Raw genomic sequence first — 23,440 nt, forward strand, 5'->3', positions numbered from 1 at the left:
CGGGAATTCAGTGGTTCAGTTTTTCTGTTTTAATAAAAGGTTTATTTAGGTCCTTCTTCAGGGGGTGGGCAGAGATCTGGCTCATATTTCTCGGAGCTGCATTTGTACCCTGATCTGATTTGGGCTTTGCTTTTGAGTGAGCTGTCCTTTGCACTCCGCTTTTACAGGTAGGTAGCATTCTAGGAAATGTTAGGCAAGTATAACACTTTTATTTGATCTCTTTTTTTTCCAGTCAGAGAGGGTGGGTAGGGTGGGTGTGATAGGATTTTTTTCCTTAGTACTGGGGCTTACGTATTGTGACTATTAGCCGAATGGCTGGTGATAGCTGATCTTGTAGTGCATCGCTTGTCATGTTCAGATAACATGGCAGGAGATGACTTGTGTCCTGATTTGTGCTGCAAGATTGGTTACCTTATTTTCTGTTTGGGGGAGTACATAGATGAAACGAATAAGATTGCCCAGTTATTTTATAGGGAGTAGGGGCTGAATTATAAAAACAGGCTTTGTGTTTGTGGTCCTCAATAGAAAGCAGGATGAGGAATGATAGATCACTTTATGTGTCTGCACACAATGTACAGGTAGGTTGTTGGTACAGTCTGTGGGAGGGAAATCTTTGCCGGTTTAAATTCCTCTTGTCTCATTTGACTTACATCAGTCTAGGTCTGGAAAACCAGAGAACAGTTGCTGTGTCTGGCAGAAAGCTTCAATACAAATGAACATTCATTTACTGAACCTTAATCTACATTTCCTCCATGAAATATATCCTGGAGCTGTCTTTTTAGTTCACACAAAAATTAATCTACAGGTTTAGGGTATGGGGGGGGTGGGGAACGGGACCACATAACCTTCCCTCTCTCTTTAAAGATAAAAGGGTTTCAGGACAGTCAGGACTGCCAAGTGGTCTTTGTCGTTCTTAAGTACCTCTGCATATGCAGCATTGTTTTGGGTTTTGCAGAGCTTTATTGTAGCTTGAAGACTGCTGCAGCCTAGAGTCTCTCATGCTCAGCCAGAGTATTAACCACTGAATGCTTCATGGCATGTACTGCTTCTGTCCCACGTGGTGCTTCTTGGTTCCACATACCAGCTAGAGAGCCCTGTTGACAAAGCAGTAAAGTCCACCGTTTTCCCAGTAAGCATTTGTGGAAATAAAAATCCAATATATCTTTTTTACTGATAAGTTACTGTGTGGGCTTTGCTTAATGGAAAGGTTTAGAGGCATTTTGGGTAGGATCAGCACTTTGTTTCCACCCTGACTGGTATTTGAACACATTCCTGTTGTATTAACAAAGACTTGAATGGAGAGATTCGTAGCTCTGTGGTGTTCAGGCACAGTATACTAAAAGCTATGTTATGGTTAGTTTATAAATTGTCCTTTTGATACCATCTTGTTTTCTTTTGTAGGTATGAATAAAACACTGTTGTCAAAAGTGCAAGCTCTTGTCTTCATTCAAAAGTTTTTAATTTAAATGTTCACCTTTCCCATCTGTTCCTAGTTAAAATATAGGGGTCACGAGAAGTACCCACTTCAGTGGTGCAGGTTGTCCTGCATGGTCTCCTTCCTTCCATCAGGTCAGTTTCAAGATAAACCTTTACTTGAACATTTCTGTTTGAGCCCAAGGCAGAACCGAATAAACCCGTTGGACGACCAGTTCAGAATAATCAGTTCTGCGGCTGTCGAGGCTTCTGTGTCCAGCCTTTGGGTCGGAAGCAGCAGGCAGGATAGAGACTTGCTACTGTAACGGTGCAGTCCATAGCACCAGACTCTTGACCATAAGCTTGTGAGAAAGGGAGGAGGAGAGGGGTGGGATTTTGGCTTCCCTAATGCCATTGTGCTCATTTACTATAGCTGTGTCAATATTAAAATAGCTAAAAGTTTTGAAGTAAGGGGCGCAACTTACCTAGTTAGCCGCTCTGCGTTCCTTACAGCATTCCTTAGCAAGCCTTTAGTGGGGTCATTTTTACATGGCTGTGGCTACGGGTTGTGTGGGCCTGCATGTAAAAAGTGTTATTTTGATTTAATGCTTTATTTACACTTTTGTTCAGACCCGTTGTTTTCCCATATCAACTAGCACTGGTTTGCCAGACTGCAGCCGTTTCAATCATAACTTCAACCAAAGCAAAGATATTTAATTATTTGACCTGAGACCCACTTAGTTAGGACTAGCTGGGCGAACTTTCACCCCAAAGTCATTTGCCTGTGTCAGTACTAAAGTAAATGGAGATCAGAGCAATGTAAAGTTGAGTATTTTTATTTGTTAAAAGCAGTTTAATTACCAAAGGAATGTTCTTTTAGACAATGGAAATGCTTAAGTATTGCTCAACACTGAATAATTTCTAGCCATGCAGACTTCAGTCTTTAGGCACAGTCTGAAATTTGCTAGCCATGGTGTAGAGGAACAGGTGAGTTCTGTGAAGGATAGGTGAACCACGTGGCACACAAAAAATCTGGCAATCTTGGAGTGTCTTCAGGAATATACTTGTGCACCTCTTCAGACGGGCATTGGGAGGCTCAACTTCTTTCCTTTCAATACTAGAAGACAAAAATCTGTGCTCAGAGCAGGAAAGGAATAGCAAATTGGACAAACTTCTGTGGTGGCAGAAGTGCCCTTAGCAGTTTAAGGCTGCTTTATACATCACAAAGCTACACAGAAAGGAAACCTCCGTGTAGAGGATGACATTTCAGCTCAATAAAACCTGGGATGAGTGCCTGCCTTTCCATTTTTTACAGGTAACCTAAAGCCTGGACTTGGCAAAAGCTAAATGACTTTTGGCACTTATGGCCCTCTGATTCACCAATCCAGGATGCCCTTATGTAACTGAAGGCCTGTTAGATTGTATATTTTTTATTATAAACCATACAAATTTGGTATATTAATAATACAAGCTGCTTTGAGTCCTGTGTGGGAGGAAAGTGGGATAAAATATTTAAACAACTCATGCATGCTAGGATCCCCAAGGATATGATCGTAGTTGCAAGTTATGTTTTTTCATTGGAGGGGCTGTAGAATACGAGAAGCATGGGAATATCTGGAGTATGAGAAGCAATTTAAAATGGGTACAAAGGTAGGCACTCAATCTTTAATGTTGCATACACCATACAGCAGTGCTGTGAGATTACCCCATTTTCTTTATATGGTTAAAAGTTACAAGTATTTACATCCTTGTTTGCTTTTAGGGTTGGTATGGAGCAACACTAAGGATACAATGGTAGGCAGTAAAGTTCAGTTACCAATAAGGCAGTTTTGTTGGCCTTCAAGAAATCCATATGTCTTGCACCAACAATTTCATGTTAATAGCAATTTCATACACTGGGGTGCTTTGTAAAAACTAATGCTGACAAGTTTCTTAGGTTGGGAGAGAGCACTAATTGCCAAAATGTATCATGGAATGCTTAGGCTAGTGTTAGGGGGGAAATGGACCATGAACAGTTGTTACCCATCTGTTGCCTGCCTGATGTATTAATTTCATTCAACTATCACAACAAACGAAGGTTATTGTCTTATTCACTCCCCTCCCTCCTCCACTTGTGGGCAGAGCACACTTTGAAAGTTTGGGGTTGGGAAGCCTTCAAACATGTTTCAAGTTGTCATGATATCTAAAACTCCAGGCACCTGCATCTAGATGTCCTAGCAAATTGAAGCTTGATTGAAAGCTTCCCAATCCTAGGGTACTTTCAATTGTGAGCCAAGAGTTGGGTTATGGGAGCACCCAAGCAAACCAGCAAGCTATGCCCATAACAGTAATGGTCAAACCTGTTTTATTGGGACAGCTTAACGGAGCCTTTATCGACAATTTTCACTCTTGTGATCCTTACCTTTAGTAACATAGAGGTAAAAAAAGTCACAATAGAAGATGGTCTGTACAACTCCAGAAACTACAGCAATTTGATCATAGTAGTTTTCTGTTTGGTAGCGCCAGATCCAGTTGGCAAGATAGAGAGCACGGTAGAGGCCTAAGAAGAAAAGGTAGTGTGTAGTGATTGTCTCTGCCTCGCCTGTTTTGCTAATCATGAAAAGCTGAGGAAGGATAGCCACTGATTCCAGGTAAATGGAGAAAGTCCACAGAATCTGAGGAAGAAGGAAAATAAGATCAGATTAGTTTATCAGGCCACGGAGGGGTACAGAGAAAAACCACCCATGTTTGAGCTATATGTGGGCCTTTGTCCAAAACGTTTAGACACGAAGGAAACAGTGCTGTAATCTATATCTCCATTGTAATATGTATGGCTTCCTTACCTCTAAAGGTTTGGAATTGTGGTTTTCCAGAAACGACAGGCCTGTGACAGGGATCAAAAGGAATTCAAGGCGGAAAGAGTCATTCTCAATGTCAAAGGTTTTACGGAACCTCCCATAGATAAGGTACACAGTAACGTAGGCGCAAATTAAAAAAACAAGCTGTGGAAGGACAAGGAAAATATTAGAAAATGTTATGTCTTCTATTCGTGTTTTTAACAAATACGAGGCTTTCAAGACTGGTCTGGAATAACCTTTGAATCTGTTGTCTTCAGTGGTTTTTCAGCAGTTCAAAGACCAAACTGAAGATTAACCCTCATAAGTTCCTGTTTTACCTAAATATCTCTAATTTGGTATCTGCTTCTTGCAGCAACATCCCACTGTGTAGCTCCCCCCTCCCCGCCCTTGGGTTGTTGCAGGAGGGGCTTGGCAACGTCTCTAATTAGGGCTGCTGGATTCCAGCGAGGCTGCTGGACAGCGCAACTCTGCTCCTGATCATACCCAGGGGAACAGCATTCAGCTGGGCTGTCCAAATATAAGACCTCTTCCACCTTTATGGTGGAAATGGCTAGGCAGGAGGCAAAAGGAAGGGTCGCCTGGGCCTCATAAAAGATCCCGTTTTGCTTTGTGTTTACCTAACTAAGGGGTGTGTTGGAAAAAGAAACGCAGGGTCTTGCCCTTACCTTCATAACAGTATTGTAGATTGAGATGAAATTTGTGAATAGATCAAGGTAGCGGCTTGTGAAAACGACTGCGAAAAGGATCTGGCTCTTTCCTGAGATACCTGCAGGCCACAAGAGAAAGTTAATAAAATTAGATGAGCGGGAGAAGCATCTTTGACAGGGCCAGAAGGGTGCAGGCTTTGCTTCAGCAGATCGTTGCAATTTCAGAAGTGTTTCTGTAACTTGATTTTCTTAGAAGTAATATAAAGCACTTGTCAGTTTACGCACAGTATAAGAAGTTTCAGCTGTGAAATTTACTTTGTGAAGTGGCTCTTAGTGTTCTAGAAAACCGACTGTCCCTAGCACAAAAAAAGGGAGGTTGGGGAGTAGGAGGCTGAAATAACCCCTAGTTGGGAATGCACGGGAACCCTGATTTACAAGCATGGAAAGAGAGAGGGTGCATGGCAGAATTTGGCCCCAGAGTGAGATGTACTTGGCCTTGTCTCGCGTGGAGTCACCTCTGAGCATTTCTGAGTTTTACAAGTTGACTGCATGCTCACCCGGCTGTTCAGACCCTGAGACTCCTGCCCTGTCAACCTCACCGTCTGGTCATTCCAAATACATAATCCGATTACTTCTGTCTATAGACTCTTTTGAGCAAGCATAACTATCCATCCACATCACTCCCAAACACCCAGAACGTACGTTTGTCACAAGCAGGGAAGAGAATAAATTTGTTTCTAGAGGATATGGCACAAAAATGAACACCCAAAAAAAGGGGGGGGGACTCAACCAAATGAGTGGGCAGAGCTTCAAAGGCTGAGCTACAAACTAAACAATATAACAAATTAATTACATTTATTTCTAGGTGTACACATGGTTATTGGCCCAGGCTAGCCTGATCTCGTCAGATCTCAGAAGCTAAGCAGGGTCAGCCCTGGTTAGTATTTGGATGGGAGACCCCCAAGGAATACCAGGGTTGCTGTGCAGAGGAAGGCACTGGCAAACCACCTCTGTTAGTCTCTTCCCATGAAAACCCCAAAAGGGGTTGCCATAAGTCGGCTGCGACTTGAAGGCACTTTACACACACACACGGTTATATCAACAGTGCATAAGAATGTTATAACTGGTTTTTATATGTAGCCTGTATTCCAGGCCCTGTGATTTTAACAATTTCACTGTGTACACCTAGAAATAAATGTCATTATTTTGTTATACTGTTTAGCTTGTAGCTCAACCTTTGAAGCTCTGACAAAAATGTACACACCTATAAATACAATTTCACAGGTCACCTGAGAGTGTTGTGTAGTTGTTGCAGTGGGTATAGGATGTAGGATGCACAGGTTTGAATCATTCTGCTAAGGAAGCTCCTTGGGTGACTTTGGGCCATATTGGTCCCAAATCTTTTTGCTGGTATGCATATGAAGCCCTGACCTGGATACCCCAGGCTAGCCTGATCTTGTCAGAAGCTAAACAGGGTTGGCGCTGGTTGGTATTTGGATAGGAAACCATCAAGGAAGTACAAGGTCACAATGCAGAGGCAAGCAATGGCAAATCGCCTCTGTTCATCTCTTGCCTTGAATATCCTACAGGGTTGCCATAAGCCCCCCCACCGCCCAGTTTCAGGTAGCTGGCTCAAGGGTGACTTAGCCTTCCATCCTTCCAAGGTCGGTAAAATGAGTACCCAGCTTGCTGGGGGTAAAGGGAAGATGACTGGGGAAGGCACTGGCAAACCACCCCGTAAACAAAGTCTGCCTTGGAAACGTCGGGATGTGACGTCACCCAATGGGTCAGGAATGACCCGGTGCTTGCACAGGGGACCTTTACCATTTAAGTACTATATTTACCACAACGAGGTGTAGGTAATATACGGTTGACATGATCCTAGGCCTCAGGCTAGGGAGTGGAACAGCCTGTAGATCTCAGGACAGCCTTTCCCTCATGTGCAGGCCTGGCTGTCAGTTTCCCTGCAGGCTTACATTTCCCATGCACCCTCCAAGCCTCAGGATTGGGCCTAGGGCGAAATGGAGGAAAAAGCAGACACCAATTGCTGTCAAGGAGGCAGGAGTATAACAGAGCATATAAGGCTGTATACAGGAAGGGAGGGTGTTTGCTCCCTGAAGTTGAGGAGTAATGAAGCTCCTCCTGGAGGGTGTTGATCCCTTGCCCCACTGGGGTAAGTCTGGCCTAGTGGGATCAGGTATTGCACTAGAATAGGAACCAAGGAAGACAGTGGTGTTAAGGAGATTTGATTTTCTGTGTGAGTTTTGCTGTATGTGGTTGTTGTATCCCCATATTAATTATGCCCCATTTTTATAAAGGTTCTCCTATTTAGTGGTAGCGGACAGTGCCATCAAGTCGCTGCTGACTTATGGCCGCCTCGTAGGGTTTTCAAGGCAAGAGGTGTTCAGAGGTGGTTTGCCATTGCCTGCCTCTGCGTAGCAACCCTGGACTTCCTTGATGGTCTGCCATCCAAATACTGACCAGGGCTGACCATGCTTATCTTCTGAGATCTGCCAAGGTCAGGCTGTAACTATAATTGTTATAACATTGAATATTCTGTTTCTCATTTATTCTATCTAGATCCTTCATGCATTATATTTGGTCATATGCCAGGGCACACCAGACTGAAAAAGGAAATGCCTGGGGGGCAGGGAGGGTGCTCTGGGCCCTTTCCTGATAAAGCCCTAGAACCAGAGTGATGGCAGACAGTTAGGTCCTTGCCCGCTCCAAGACTCAAAGGGTCCTTGCCCGCTCCAAGACTCAAAGGGGTTGGAGAAAATTGGGATCCTTGGAAGGGCCATCCTGACTGCAGTAAACCTCACACAGCCCCACCCCTTTCTACAACAGCTGTAATTGGGAGCCAGGGCAATCTTATGCTCCCAGATCATACCATCAGCTGCCTCACCAGAGCTAACAGTGGTGTCATGTTGTGGCAGTCCTATGCTCAACCAGCAGCAAAGTCAGATGAGCAACAATAGCTGCGGGAACAAAAGCTTGCATAGCAACACCGGCAGGCTCTCCTACAGCATCTTTGTAAACGCTGTTGCCATCCACTAATCACACAATTGCTCATCGATGATGCCCCCACAATTAGCCAAGTGGGGAAGGCACCAGACAATTCAAGGCAAAAGCCAAATGACCCCGTGACATCACACCGTGCAGCAAACATACTGGGCAAACGACATGCAGCCTGAACACAGCTGCAAAACCTCAGTGCTGACCTCTAAGGGAAGAGGCACTGATGGTTACACCTCTAGCCAAAAACTCCAGGGCTCCTCATCAAGGGGATTGAATCTCCTGTCACAATGCACATAGTCTGCATGGAATAGGGTTGCCAGGTCCCTCTTTTCCACCGGCAAACCGGAGGGGTTTGGGGAGGGGAGGAATGCCACAGCGTCCAATTGCCAAAGTGGCCATTTTCTCCAGGTGAACTGATCTTTATTGGCTGGAGATAAGTTGTAATAGCAGGAGATCTCCAGCTACTACCTGGAGGTTGGCAACCCTAGCAAGGAAACGCCCTTCTGCCAGGATAACATGGCATCAAACGGAAGGAAAGAATGGCATTCCCAGCCAACTCCACCTCCAAGGCCCGACTGATCGGAGGCGTGCATGGAGACCCCCATTGTTTTCCTCGACCCCCACCATGGAAAAATGCTCTCAGCACATGGTTACTTTTATTTATTTTATTTTTATCCTGCCCTTTCCTGACAAAAGTCAGAACGCTCCATGCAACAATGCTCTAAAAGTTGAGGTTATGAGGGCAACACGCCTCTCAGAGGCCTCATTTAAAGGGGATGCTGGCTGAGGCAAAATCATTTCCTTGTGGGACTTTGCACTTGTGCAGCCTCTAGTTTAAACTGAATGGTGAGCAACTGCGCATGGCTGGTCTTGCCCCACATGCAGTTGAGCGAGGAATGTCCACAGCTGAGACAAGGCACCCGGCTGTCCTCCCCCCTCCCATTGTGTAGACATGTAATCTTGGGCCTCAAAGCCCTGAGTCTCCAAGAGAAAGCCCGTCGCCCAGAGCAGCCTCTGCTCTGTGAAAACGCTCCAGTTGAGAGAAACATGGGAAATAGTACTTACTCCTTTAGAGAGGCCAGTTGTAAACTGGCAGTCGCTGGCATGTCTTGAGACATATTAACACTTCTTTCCAGTGACTCTATGTCTGCTGTACAAATCAAGCTGATCACTCTAAAAGTGTTCACTCTAAAAGTGTTTCTTTGGGAAAGGAAACAATAATGTTCACCACAAAAGTCCACATTGATAGGTAACAGTGCTTTCAGTATAGCCCTCAGGGCCTTTTGTGAAGAAGTGGAGATCACATTTGTGTGGTTCTAGGGCAGCTGGGCCCTGACCTGGATGACCCAGGCCAGCCTGATCTCATCAGATCTCAGAAGCTAAGCAGATCAGCCCTGGTTAGTATTTGGATGGGAGACCACCAAGGAATACCAGGGTTGCGGGACAGAGGAAGGCACTGGCAAACCACCTCTGTTAGTCTCTTGCCATGAAAACCCCAAAAGGGGTCACCATAAGTCAGCTGCGACTTGACGGCACTTTACACACGATCACACACCCACACACACATATGGCAGCTGGAGTCCTTCAAAGAGGGTCACTTTGCTTCTGCCTCCTGTCACTGATCCAGCTTGTGTCTTCCCTTCAGCTCTGGGCTTGTGATTTGCACCTGCTGCCGCCTTTGCTTCCCTTTTCTAGGACAACTTTTTTTTTTACTCTCACCACTATGGATTGTGCCCTTTCTTCTTTCACCAAGGTTTCCTGCCCAGCCAGGGCCTCTTCTCAGTCTTCAGTCTTCTTGATCTATTTGCTTGCCCCACTATCTAAATTTCAACTGGTCTAAAATATGGCAGCCAGCTTGTTAATCAGGACTTGCAACACAGAGTGTACATGGCCAACATTAAAAGATTGTCTCTGGCTTCCAGTTTGTTTCCAGGTACTTACCATAGTCTGTTACCGCACTAGGTATTCCCAGCAATGTATTAAGAGTTTGAAAATGTTATAAAAAAACATCGCTTTAAAAGGGTTTTTGGATGCCACGGCTAAAAAATGGTTGGAAGACGTCTTCAAAGCTAAAGGGGCCAAACAAAGTGTGAACAGTATTTTTTGTAACCGTTTCAAACGCTTAATACATCGCTGGGAATACATAGAAAGTGCGAACAGTATTTTTTATAACATTTTCAAACTCTTAATACATCGCTGGGAATACCTAGTGCGGTAACAGTTGGTTTTGATCCACAGAGTCTTAAAGGTGTTGGGACCAGGATTGCCTACTCACATATGAGCCTGCCAATTCCTCAAAATCATGTCCTAATACACTGCTCCAGGGACAGGGCCTTTTTTGGTGGTGACACCCATATTCTTCCCAGAAATGTTTCCAGTTATTGTCCCTTAGATCCAAGCTTAAACAGTTTTATTTGCCCAAGCATCTGATTACTTAATGCTCTTTACTGCTCCCTGTTGGTTTGTATTTTAATTTTGAATGTTATGATATGCTTTTTAGATGGAGTGTGGTATTTTATGTTTAGTTATATGACCTCCCTTGAAGGCTTATTAAGCAGAAAGGTGGAACACAAATGTGTTAAATAAATACTGATCTGCCTTGAATTCCTTCTTTGTCAGACTTCTCGAAGTACACATTGTGTTGTCCTTGGGGACATCCCTGGTTTGGGTGGAGAGACATGCTCTAAAGGTCCACGTTTCACAGGTGTCTGCTTGACTCAAACTGGGACCATGACATGCTGAGAGGGAGGGTTTAGATCTCCCCACACCTTTTCCTGATCTGAAACAGCTTTGGAGGGTGCTATTTGGTCTGTTGTGGAAATGTGCAGACCCCAGCTGGCCATTTCAGATTGGAAAACTTGGCATGGGGAGGAGGTCTAAGCCCCCTCTATGTGCTGTGGTCCCAATCCAAATCAGGTCTGCACCTGCCTGGGAAGAGAGGAACTTCGAAACATGTCTCTCCACCCAATATTATGCCATTTATTGGATGCATTCTGTGTTAATCCCTGATTGGTCTCTTCTATTTGAAGAGGTCTATGAAATTTGACAAAAGGTGAAGAATTCTGTCTCTCTGATTAATCTCACACGTATTGTGTGGTCTTACAATTTAACAACGATGCCCCTGTGTCTCGTTGTTCAGACTCAGTGCAGAAATATAGAGAGGCAACCTGCACAGAAATAATTCTGTACAGAAGGACAGAAACTTGATCCTACGTGCTCTTTCCTCCTACTACTACAAAAGTATCCATTTATCATAATCGCACACACCCATCAGGAACTGAGATATGTTTGTACCACTTTCACTGCCACATCACAACGCCACTCCTCCCAAACACAGCCTTGATTCCTCCCCCAAAGGGGGAAAAATTAGGGTGGGACGGGCTTGCATGCAGGAAACTAGTCGTGCAGAGAGAAGTGATTAAAAGGAGCCATCCAAAGAGGGGAATGATTTTTACAGAAAAGTGGAGGTGATGACAATAAAATCATGAAAATAAGGAATTAACATTCAGTCTAGGACACTAAAAACTTCCCCCAAGTTCTCAGTTTCAGGCTTCAATGTAATTGTGTGTGCATGGGGGGGTAGGGTTGTCAGCTCTGGGTTAGGAAATACCTGGGGATTTGTGGGGGGGACTAAGGAGGGCAGGGTTTGGAGAGGGGAGGGACTTCAGTGCCATAGAGTCCAATGGCCAAAGTGGCCATTTTCTCCAGGGGAACTGATTTCTGTCACCGGGAGGTCAATTGTAATAGTGGGAGATCTCCAACCACCCCCTGGAGGTTGGCAACCCTAGTGTGGGGGGCGAGGTTCAAAGTGCTGCTCCAGGGTATTGTCTGGATTCAATTATTCAAAAGCAGTCTATGAAGAGCCCTTATTATGGGTACATTTTATGCCTAAAAATTAAACATATAGGTAGGCCTTTGAAATGTGGTGTTGGAGGAGAGAGTTACGGATTCCATGGACTGCCAAAAAAAACAAATCATTGGGTTATAGATCAAATCAAGCCTGAACTGACCCTAGAAGCTAAAATGACTAAACTGAGGCTATCGTATTTTGGCCACGTCATGAGACGACAAGAGTCACTGGAAAAGACAGTCATGCTAGGACAAGTTGAGGGCAGCAGGAAAAGAGGAAGACCCAACAAGAGATGGATTGACTCAATAAAGGATGCCACAGCCTTCCATTTGCAAGATCTGAGCAAGGCTGTCAAAGATAGGACATTTTGGAGGACTTTCATTCATAGGGTCGCCATGAGTCAGAAGCGACTTGACGGCACTTAACACACACACACAGGCCTGAAGGAAGAAACATCATTCGTGGCCCAAAACATGGGGGCTTACTGCACAACTTCTTCCCACCCCTTCTTTCTAAATGGCAGTCCTGCGTTTCCCCTTATTTTATGTATAAGGCCTATATCAGCCTGGCTTTGGCCAGATTTCCGTTCACTGAGGAGAGTTCTGAGAAGGAGTGAAGAGCTCTTCTAAACCACCATTTCTGCTGATTGTGATAAGGATTCCTAGAGTCCAGGTTTGGAGCTTGTAGTTGTCCTGCACTTTTGGGATACAAGGATTCCCTTCCCTGTTACTGGCATCCAAGTAACCCACCCTTCATACCCTTAAAAATAAATCTGACTTTGCAGAGGTTCAGGGATGTTTAAGGTAGTGAAGAGACACAGAAGGAATGCTCAGGTCACTGCAGATTCCTAGTTTACTAGAAAACCGCAGGGACCAAATCAGATTACATGGACATGCATGTAGTTTTCATGAAAGTCGACGTAGAAACATCGCTACACATTAAAATGTTATGGGGATGTGTCTGAGAGAAATCTCTGTTCCCTCATCAGAATGTCTGTTGGCAAGAGTGGGCTCTACATAAGTTATAGAATGCATGCAGTCCTATTTTCTTACTTCCCACCCTAATTTCATTTTTTAAGTCAGTTACGCTCTGTTGTTCTAGTAAGCTCTTGGCAAAGCCCAAATCGAGTATTTTGGGCAGCAAGTTTATTCATCGGCCCGGCTGCTCCCTTCTTTCCTTCTGCATCGTTTCCCCCTTGTCAGCAAGATGGAGGGAAAGGAGAACAAAGACTTACCAGCACAAGACTTTGATCTCCATATCTTCACCAGCAACATGATCATAGCTAAGAGGTGAGAGACATCCCCCAGGATCCGAAATATATTCATGGTGACCAAAGAACACTCAGTAGGGTTAGAAGGAAAACCACGTAAGTATCTTGAGGAAGAAAAGGTGTGTTTGACAGTTCTCTGAGCTTCTCTTAATAGGTTCTTTCTGGATTCCCACTCAGATCTTGGTCAAGGATGATTCCCTTCCTCAACAGCTAAATGATGCTTTTTCATTAAATTTACTTGTTCTTTTTTTTTAGCCTTTTCTTCTCCTGGTAGAACTGCATTCAGATTTCTTCTGCTAACTGAAAATCTTCTACTTGAATTTAAAGCCTTGGTATATTAGAACTAGCTTCTGCTTGGGTAAAGAAAGTTCATTTGCTCTTCTTGCGCTTTTCTTCTGTAGGAAGTTTGCTGCCTCCTCTAGGCTGATTCGTTCCCCTGACAGAGTGGTGGAGACACATCACAGTCTAAGCTTACTGAAGCGCCCCAGGACAAGCACAGGGTGACGTGGCATGGCTGCTGCTCATAATGGTAGGGTGGAGGAAGAGGCGGGGACAAGGAGGCTGAGCTGAATTTTCGCTTGCATCCCTCCAGCCTTACTTCTCAAGTTACAGCCTAAAATGTTCTTAAAGGGGGAAAGTGTGGGGGTGGGGAGACATCCCTTTTGCAAGTTCAAAGGGGAAAGCACCAGAATTGTTCCAGCCTTCCAAGGACTCCCTCCTTTCCCTCACAACAACCTCAGAGTTCTGTGCAAACTGCTTTAAATGAAGTGATTAGTTGGGGGATCAGCTCATGGGTCGCTTTCTTCACTCCCAATTGACTTCTCTTCATGTCGTTCCAGTTTTATTCTATCAGGAAACATTTCTTGGTGTTTGTGGGTGTTTGTTCCTTGCTCAGTCACTTGTGTGTGCATGCGTAGGGGGATGTGCATACTGAGAAAAAACTGGATACTCAGGGTCTTTAAGAATACACCGGTGAAGTTGAGCTTGCTCCCCTTACTGGTGTCCTAATGGAGTCCGTGTTCCTATAATATGTCTATCTGTTCATTCATGCATGCATGCTCACACACCAACATCAACATTCATCTGTTCTCCTCTACTGGGAACCTAGGTGGTGATCTTACCAAGCTGCTTTCCATTGTATTCTTCCCTCTCTACACGGTTCCCACAACACGGGCCTCCACTGGGGTGGGGAGAGAGGAGGCTGGGGTGCGCTGCTGCATTACTAGGGTTGCAGAGAACTGCACTGTGGGTACTCGTTTTCCAGATGGGCAAGGGACGAGGGGCAAAACAGCGAACCATTACAAATCATCTATGAAGGGTCTTTCAGAGCTGTTCCACACAACAACACTTTCTTTCGGAAGCCCTGTCGTCGCTGCTGCTACCGAAACAGCACAGTGGCAATGGGGCTTCCAGGTGGTGAATTGCCCACATTTTCCTTGGGAAAAATGATACACAAATAGCCTGCCCCCCCTCATTTCTCCACCAAATTCCTTCTTCCTTCTTTGCTGCACTGTGTTCCTACTAGAAAACTGTAAGGTATATAGGATCACTCCACTGAGGACTTGTGATGCTCACGGGCCTCTACTAAGTATAGAATGTTGACGGCAGCGGAGTGTCAATTAGAAAATCATGGGGGGGAGAGATTGGGGAAAGATGTTGATGGGGAGGATTCCAAATATTTTATCCCCTCTCTCTAATTCCTTGTTACTCCAAAAACTTAAAAATTTCGCTCACCACATTTGGAAAGTAAGAAAAGGATATATTTTCAGATCTTTACCGCATACCAGCTGTAGAATTTTCTAGAACAGGCCCAGAAAACACTTTGATCTGCCATGGAGACTTCAGCCAAGGTAGCCATTATCATGATTTTGGCCTAGCGGTCTAGCTAGCTCAGTAGAATCAGTTAGGCCATTAATGTCACGGCAACACCAAGAGAGAGTGTGTCTGCGGTAGGCAAGGCACCCTTCTGAGCAACCTCCCAGGGCAAGTTCTCCATTATTGATAGTCATATACCTTCCCCCTATTTTTCAGTGTGCTCATGTGTTCCTCCTCCCACCCCCACAGCTTTCCAGTAGCATAAATGAGTGTGTGAAGGGGTGTAACACAATCACAAATGCTTTTGAAAGAGCTGGAAACACGTAGGCAGTCAAACATACAAATAAATTGGGGAGTTGAAGGGGGACTTTAAAATGGTTCCCAACTCTAAGCCCCCATAAAATTAAGTTGGCTTTAAAATCATTAATTTTTAAAGATAATCATAGACAATTTACAATATCATAATTAGATTCTTCTCAACAGGCTTAAAAACTTGAGTGCCTTCCTGTTACTTAACGGGAACATGGACTCTGGCACCAAGGCCTGCAACAAACCAAGGTGCCAACTTTTCCCTCATATAGATTCTAGGAACATCATCTCTGGACCCACCAATGTCAGCCATACTATCTCAGGTTCATACTCCTGCTCATCTTCTAATGTGATTTATGCCATCACATGCCAGCAATGCCCTTCCACAATCTACATTGGACAAACAGGTCAGTCTCTTAGACAAAGATTAAATGGACATAAGTCTGACATCAGAAACCACAATATTCAAAAACCAGTGGGAAAACATTTCAACTTTCCAGGACATTCTGTTGCAGATTTAAGAGTAGCAGTTCTCTTACAAAGGAATTTCAAAGGGAGATTGGAAAGAGAAACTGCTGAATTACAGTTGATATTCAAACTAAAGACAATGCATTTACCTGGGCTGAATAAAGACCTTGCATTCATGGCTCATTACCAATGCTGATTTCTCCACACCCATCTCTCCCCTGGACATCACAGACTCTTCTGCATACCACACCTAATCCCATCACGCCTGCTATTCACATTTACATACTGTTAACATTTACATACTAATGCTTGTCTGAATTCACTCTCCTCTACTTAAAGACAGATGGATTCACATTCTAGCTGTATCTGAAGAAGTGAGCTGTGGCTCACGAAAGCTCATACCCAACCAGAAAATATTTTTGTTAGTCTTTAAGGTGCTACTGGACTCTTGCCCTTTTCTACTACTGCAGACAGACTAACAAGGCTACCCACTGTGAATTATCTTCCTTTGATACCTGAGAAAAAGTGACAGGTATGATTCTAGATCCATAATTTTGGCTCTGTCCAACATGCTATAGACATTTTGCATTTTGAGAATCCTACTAGTTCAAATAACCTGGAGGTAAGAAGGCATTGTCTGGTCCCTACTTCAGAAAACCTGGCATGACAATTACCCTCACAATAAAGGCTAATTCTCTCCATGTCTAGTCTATGCCACTTTAGATTACCAGTGGGAACACATGAAAAGGATAGCTAACTCTTGGAAAGCATGAATCTGGCATTGGGTGAGGGTAGGCCCCACTCCCCGCTAGGGCTGCCAGGTCCCTCTTCGCCACTGGCGGGAGATTTTTGGGGCGGAGCCTGAGGAGGGCGGGGTTTGGGGAGGGGAGGGACTTCAATGCCATAGCGCTCAATTGCCAAAGTGGCCATTTTTCTCCAGGTGATCTGATCTCTATCGGCTGGAGATCAGTTGAATTAGCAGGAGATCTCCTGCTACTACCTGGCAGTTGGCAACCCTACTCCCCACCCAGGGACAGAACTAGTGGGGCCAAGGGTGGTTAATGGCCAGAGCCAATAGAAAATACTAATTCATCTAAAATGCACAGCTCTCTGTCTCTCTCACACCCACACCAGGAAGGAAAGGTAATCAGAAAAGGCAGCCTAAGACAGTGGCAGTATTTTGGATAAATGCTTTTGAGGCACAGAAAAGCTGGGCCTGAAAATGAAAGGTAAAATCAGCTGCAAGCTAGTGTTGCAAAGGTCCTAAAGTCTCAACATAGCAAACTCCTTTGCCTTAAAATGCACTGTTTTTTAAAGGCCTTCTCTTAAGCTCTCCACTGCATGTTAAAAAACCTCATCTAGCAACCAGTCAGAAGTCAGACAAAACAAGTGAGACCAGCAGGAAACTTGTCAGATGGCTACCCTATACAAAATTGAATGCTTCTCCATATAAAACATTCAGTTGGCAAAGAAAGCTGGATGGCTGTCACCTAGCCTCCTCAGCACCAATTTTCTATACGTAGGGATATTTTTTTGCATTTAAGCATATGAAGGGACATCCAGTCATGTGAATCCCACCGACTCTGAAGCGGTACTGCCCAGATAGACCTTTACTGCTGTAGATACTAAAGACCTCCCTCTATTTCTATTTTTTACCTTAATACAAGCACTGGGTCACTCCAATTATCTAGAACATTTTGAAGTTGGATTCTCACTAAGGCTGATGAAAGGCAACCCCCAGCATGCATGCCGAACCGCAGCATGCCGGGCCATTTTGCCAGCACGCAGAACTGGTTTTCTGTTTAAGAAATAAAGTGAATCCTGGAGGTGTCAGTGGCACTGCTGCTGCTGAAGCGAGTGATATGAGAGAAAGATTGTCTGTGGCTTATGCCTGTCATTGTTTCCTGGACCTGGCTGGGTCACAGACAAGCCCTTGAGGCTCTGGCAGCGCTGCTTGGGCTTGGCTTGCTTCAATGTGCCTGACCAAGTACAACGTTCATCCTTCCACCCCATTGTCTGCTAGCACACCAACATCTTCACAGATAGGCAACCTCTTTGGCTGAAGTGCCAACACCCCCTCCCCCATCTTGATACTAGGGTATGGCATAGAAACTTCCCTGGCTGTTGTGAATGATAGGATTGCCAGTATCCATATGGTGGCTGGAAAACTCCCAGAATTACAACTGAAGAATAGAATCATAGAATCATAGAGCTGGAAGGGACCACCAGGGTCATCTAGTCCAACCCCCTGCACAATGCAGGAAATTCACAACTACCTCTCCCCCCATACCCCCAGTGACCCCTATTCCTGCCGGCAGAGATCAGTTCCCCTGGAAAAAATGGCTGCTTTGGAAGTTGGTCTATATGTAATTATAACCTGCTGAAGTCCCTCCCCTCCCCTCCCCAAACCTTACGTTCCCCAGTAGGGTTGCCAACCTCCAGGTACTAGCCGGAGATCTCCTGCTATTACAGCTGACCTCCAGCCGTTAGAGATCAGTTCACCTGGGGAAAATGGCCACTATGGCAATTGGACTCTATGGCATTGACATCCCTCCCATCCCTAAATCACATCCTCCTCAGGCTGCTCCCCAAAAACCTCCTGCCGGTGGCAAAGAGGGACCTGGCAACCATAATCCCCAGGCTCCAACCCCCGAATCTCCAGGAATTTCTCAACCTAGAGATGGCAACCCTACTAACAGATGGTCTGTGCTAGTTGATTGACAGAGGTGTCTATTCTGAATCTCGTGGTGGCTTTTGATGCCATCAGCTGGTATCCTTCTGCTCTGCCTAGCTGGGATGGGCCACTGTTTCTGTGTTGGTTTTTGTCTGTCTTGGTAGGTTAAAGAAGGTGGTGCTCAAGGATCCCTATTCTGTCCCTTGGTCATTGGTCTTAGGGTGCCACAAGTTTCTACCTTGTCCCCCATGCTGTTTAAATCTACACAAAACCACCGGGGGAAATAATCTGGCGATCTGGATGACGCACGCTGATGTTACCCAACTCCCTCTCTCTCCTTTCTATCTAATGCTAGTGAGGCAGTGAAACCGCTGAACCAAATGTTTGGAAAAAGGAAAGGGCTAGATAATAAGATAAAATGGAAACTCTGCAGAGAGGGAGTCAAGCTGAATCAGCAGTAGGTACATCACTTGTCCCGGATAGGGTTGTACTGCACCTGAAAGGCATATCATTTGGAGCGCTCGTGGACTTTTCTTTGTCTCTGGAAAGACAGCTGGTGGAAGTGGTTGTGAAACTTTTTACCAGCTTGGACTGGTTTGCAGATTGCAGCTGTTCCTGGGGAATGTTGATCTGGCCAGCTGCTCATGCCTTGGTAAGAGCCAGATTAGACTAATGTACTCCATGAGGGCCTGTCCTCTGAAGAAGGTATGGAAAAATCAAGTGGTACAAAATCGGGTAGCCAGAATATTGACAGTGGCTTGCTGTATCAGGTATACAAAACCAATGTTATATCAACTGCACTGGCTGCCTGTCCCACACACACCAGGGTTGCCAGCTCTGGGTTGGGAAATACCTGGATATTTTGGGGGTGGAGTCTGACGAGGGTGGGTTCGGGGAGGGACTTCAATGCCATAGAGTCCAATTGTCAAAGTGGCCATTTTCTCCAGGTGAACTGATCTCTATCGGCTGGAGATCAGTTGTAATAGCAGGAGATCTCCAGCTAGTACCTGGAGGTTGGCAACCCTAGGCCAGATGCAAGCAACAGAGGGGCAAGTTCCTTTCTAAGCTGCCTACATGAAGGAATTTCAGCTGGTGAAAGTCATCATGCCGTTGTACTGCCAAGGTAAGAAAAGTTCACCTCTGGAAATGGCCTTTTCCTCACAGGAGCTCTATCTTCTCTACAGTACCTGGGATGCCTAGGGCCCAGTCAAAGCAATGATGCCTCTCAACAATTCTTTCCAGTGTTCTTGATTTAGCTTTTCTTTTTGTATTAAGAAAATTGGGGCAAAATCCATGCCTTCATAAAACAGATACCTTGCACCGCAAGGTGAATGCATGATTCAAATTCTTAACTTTGGGGTGGTACCAGGGCTTTTAAGCAGCCGAACAACAAACACCAGTGCGGCAAGAGACAATGTCCTTATCACTGCTGTCTCCCTGCCAGGCAAAGCTTCGCCAGCTAAACCTCTGCTAGACACAGTGGCTTATAAGTGCAGGATGAGATGAGGTGAAGGGACGGGTGCACATCTGTTTCCCTTCAAAGCTACCACACAGATGTGCCCTCTTTTTCTATTGCCAGGCTGGGGCCTTCTGCAAAGGGGAGTGGCAGGGGAATGAGCAATGAAAATGCTCCGAATGTGACATCCATGCACCATCAAAATGGCTGAGGGAGGATGTGGGTGAAGCAAGGATTGGAAAAATAGGGGGAAGAGACTTCCAAATTTGGAATAACTGAAAAAGAAAAAGTTGGCACATGAAGTGGGAACAATTAAAAATAAACCTCCTTATTCCCCCACACCTCCTCCTTCTGCTGCAAAATAAGCTTGAAAAGCCTCACTCCAGGTGTCTCCCTGCCTCCTAAAATAATCCAAGATGCTGCTACTGTCTCTCTCTTTCTCTGTAATGCTCTCCCCCCCCATGCCTTGGGTTTCCATGGTGACTGCAAGCAATGTCACTAGGGTGACAAGGAAGAGAAATGTTTTAAAAATTAGAAGACATACTTGATTGTTATTTGTTCTCCTGATTTTCCAAGTTAAGAGTGTTGTTTATTCTCCTGCCCCCAACTGGGGGTAGTAATTTTCATAACATGTTACCCACTCAGGGCGAATTTTCATCATGTCAGCTGTGTCCCGATGAAAGAAATGGTGGGAAGGAGAACAGTCCCCCAGTGACTTCTTTCTACAACTCCACAGCATGGCAGGATTCAGGCACTCAAAGTGCATGTGAGCACCTCGTACGCCTTTTACTTTGAAATGATCACTGTTTTTATCTGTTATACTTGGACAATCTCACACGGGTCATTGTCTGAAAGCATTTTTTTTTTTTACACATTTCTCCCACGGTTTGACAGCATGTGTGGAAGACCGAAACATAATATGCTTGTATCAGATTTTTAAATCATGCAGAAAGGGGATTTACGATCTCATTTCAATCTCATTTCAATCTTTCTAGAATTTTTACATCACTTATGAACAAAGGTGTCTTATCTGATGTGCGTTTTTAGTCTTTCATCCATCATTTTTTCCTCATTGAGTTGTGCATACTTGGGGATAGCTTTTTATCATTTCCCTATACGGAAGTGTCTCTGTTGTCAGTATCAGTAGGCATGTAACTTTGTGTTGTGCTGTTGGGCAGCATGTTAGTGTCTTATTGTGAGTGAGCACTTCTCCAATAGGACTCAAAGTCACATAAATAGCCAAGTATTGGGGAGAAATCTCTCCTCTGCCATTTCTCATTTCCTGTCCCAGTAGGAGATAGTGACTTAGGTTTGAATAACCAGCTAGATAGTGCCCAGATCTGGACTGAAATCACAACAGCTTTATTTTAGTCATCTATGACAAAGTATCCCTGACCTGGATGGCCCAGGCTAGCCTGATCTCGTCAGATCTCAGAAGCTAAGCAGGGTCAATCCCGGAAAGTATTTGGATGGGAGACCTCCAAGGAATACCAGGGTCGCAATGCGGAGACATTGTCTGAATGTCTCTTGTCTTTTAAACCCCACCGGGGTCGCTATAAGTCAGAAGTGACTTGATGGCAAAAATAAATAAATGACAAAGTAGCAGGGCTCCAGTGCAAAGCTGGAATGAAGACAAAAACAGGGATTTAGCCGAATAATCAGATAAAATTTGTTTGAGAGGAATAGATGCAAAAGCAAATAGCCCAAGTAACGGTATGTTATATATACTAAATCCAATATGTTCTCCAAATATCCCATTCTGGTGCCCACACAATATTTATCTACACTGTACAGTATGAAGCTCAGAGAATGAAAAGGGACAAAGAAAGGAAAAGGACAGCAAGGCGGGTGAAGGAAGGCATTCCTTATCCTCTCCTGTGTGTAGATGTCAGCAGAGGAGAAGCTTATGGGTATTGTGATATTTGATGATCCAAGCTTACTTAAGTCCTACACAGATCCAGCAACAGGAATTCCAGGAGGGATAGCTTGGCAAGGGTGCCCAACAGAAATCCAGACAATCCAAATGAGATCCAGAGGGGGCAGCACATGGAGCAGGACTGGGTTTGACAAAATGAGTCATGACCCAGGGTATACAGCTGAAATCAAGAATGAATGGGGGGGGGGGCTGAGCAGCAGTTCTTGCTCCTGGGGTAGGGTTACCAATCTCTAAGTAGTGGCTGGAGATATCCTGGCATTACAACTGGTCTCCAGGTGACAGCAATCAGTTCCCCTGAAGAAAATGTCTGCTTTGGAAGGTGGACTCTATGGCCATTTATTTAGGTTCAATTTTGATGCTCGCTCAAAGCTGATTTTTTAAATCCGCCCTTTAAAATGACTATTCACGGTCCCAATGCAAGAGGAGAAATTCCATCCCCCAACGCTCGCCTTCTCCTTCGTCTGCATAGCCATTAGCAATGGTCGTTTGCATAGCTAAGCCGTGGCTGTGATTTTTCATGGTTCCTTCAGTAAACGCTTCGATGCGAGGGCGGAGCAAATACAAAAGGTTGCGTTAAAGAGGCTCTTAAGAAATGCGAAGCAGGTATGCGCTGGCTTCGCAATGATGTCTGGAATGACGGTTCAGCGTGAAGAAATCAAAAAAATATGTGGGGCACTTCAGCATGGAACGCGCTGCCCCTTACCAAGCATATACGGCCTATGGCATTATACCCCATTGTAATCCTTCCCATCCTCAAACCCTGCCTTCCCAGACTCCACCCCCCCTCAAGAGCTCCAGGAATTTCCTAACCAAGAGCTGGCAACCCTATATTGGGGCCAGAGAAGAATAGTAACAAAAGTTTGATTTACTTGGGAGGACAGAGAGGAAGGGGAAATTCAGATGAAGTCAGAGGCAAGCTTTTGGATTGGCTTGGAGAGGAGGACGGGGGAAGACTCAAGGTGGGGAGATGATGTGTCCGGAAGAAACTTTGACACAGAAGGCTTTCCAGCTCAGGAAAACAGAAAATATAGGTTAGGGCATATCTTGGAGTAACTTCCTTAAATTATCTCAAGAGTTCCTTTCATTAGGCCATACTAAGGCAAGACAATAAAGTAACAAATTGAGTAATCTCTCTCTGGGCTTTTCCTTTGTGCCAGTTTACACCTTTTCTGCACCCATGCTAGCTGGTCATTATATCTTGCAATTAAAATTCAGTCCTGCAAAGTGATATGCCCCTGCCTATTCTCCTGCTCAGCTTGGCTCCTTTTGTCCTACAAAATACCCTACAGAATAATCCTCTGACAAGGGTTTGCCAGACTGCCTTGAATTTCACAGTACTGGTGGGATGATTTTAGACCTGAGGAACTGAGACTAAAAAATGGAAGCAGAATGGAGGAGGAGGTTGGTTTTTATACCCCAATTTTCTCTACTGAAAAGAGTCTCAACCCGGCTTACAATAACCTTTCCTTCTCTCCCCCCAACAGACACCTTGTGAGGTAGGTGAGGTTGAGAGAGTTCGGAGAGAACTGTGACTAGCCCAAGGTCACCCAGCAGGTTTCATGTGGAGGAGTGGGGAAACCACCCTGGTTCACCAGATTAGAGACCGCCGCTTGTGTGGAGGAGTGGGGAATCAAACCTGGTTCACCAGATTAGAGTCCACTGCTCCTCACTATACCACACTGGCTCTCGACAACAGGCATCATATTTTAAAGATAAGAAAATTGTTCACTATGTTTTTGCCTTTCTA

General features: G+C 44.9%; 1 protein-coding gene across 2 annotated transcripts in view; it reads right to left on the bottom strand.

Moving 5' to 3' along the window:
• KDELR3 (KDEL endoplasmic reticulum protein retention receptor 3) overlaps positions 1-13,249 on the bottom strand; it is an 83,185-nt gene extending 69,936 nt beyond the window's left edge. Inside the window, exons 1-5 of one of the 2 annotated variants that reach the window (XM_056846303.1) lie at positions 13,000-13,249; positions 4,916-5,016; positions 4,236-4,394; positions 3,815-4,067; positions 2,478-2,530 (exon numbers count right to left, since the gene is read on the bottom strand). In XM_056846303.1, the coding sequence (XP_056702281.1) occupies positions 2,490-2,530; positions 3,815-4,067; positions 4,236-4,394; positions 4,916-5,016; positions 13,000-13,090 (645 nt within the window). In that variant the 5' untranslated portion in view covers positions 13,091-13,249 and the 3' untranslated portion in view covers positions 2,478-2,489. Of the gene's footprint in view, positions 1-2,384; positions 2,531-3,814; positions 4,068-4,235; positions 4,395-4,915; positions 5,017-12,999 lie in introns of those variants that run through there. The other variant, XM_056846302.1, reaches the window with a different exon arrangement.
• Positions 13,250-23,440: the final 10,191 nt, after the last annotated feature.

This window comes from Euleptes europaea, chromosome 3 (genome assembly GCF_029931775.1).
Source record: "Euleptes europaea isolate rEulEur1 chromosome 3, rEulEur1.hap1, whole genome shotgun sequence".
Lineage (NCBI taxonomy): Eukaryota > Metazoa > Chordata > Lepidosauria > Squamata > Sphaerodactylidae > Euleptes > Euleptes europaea.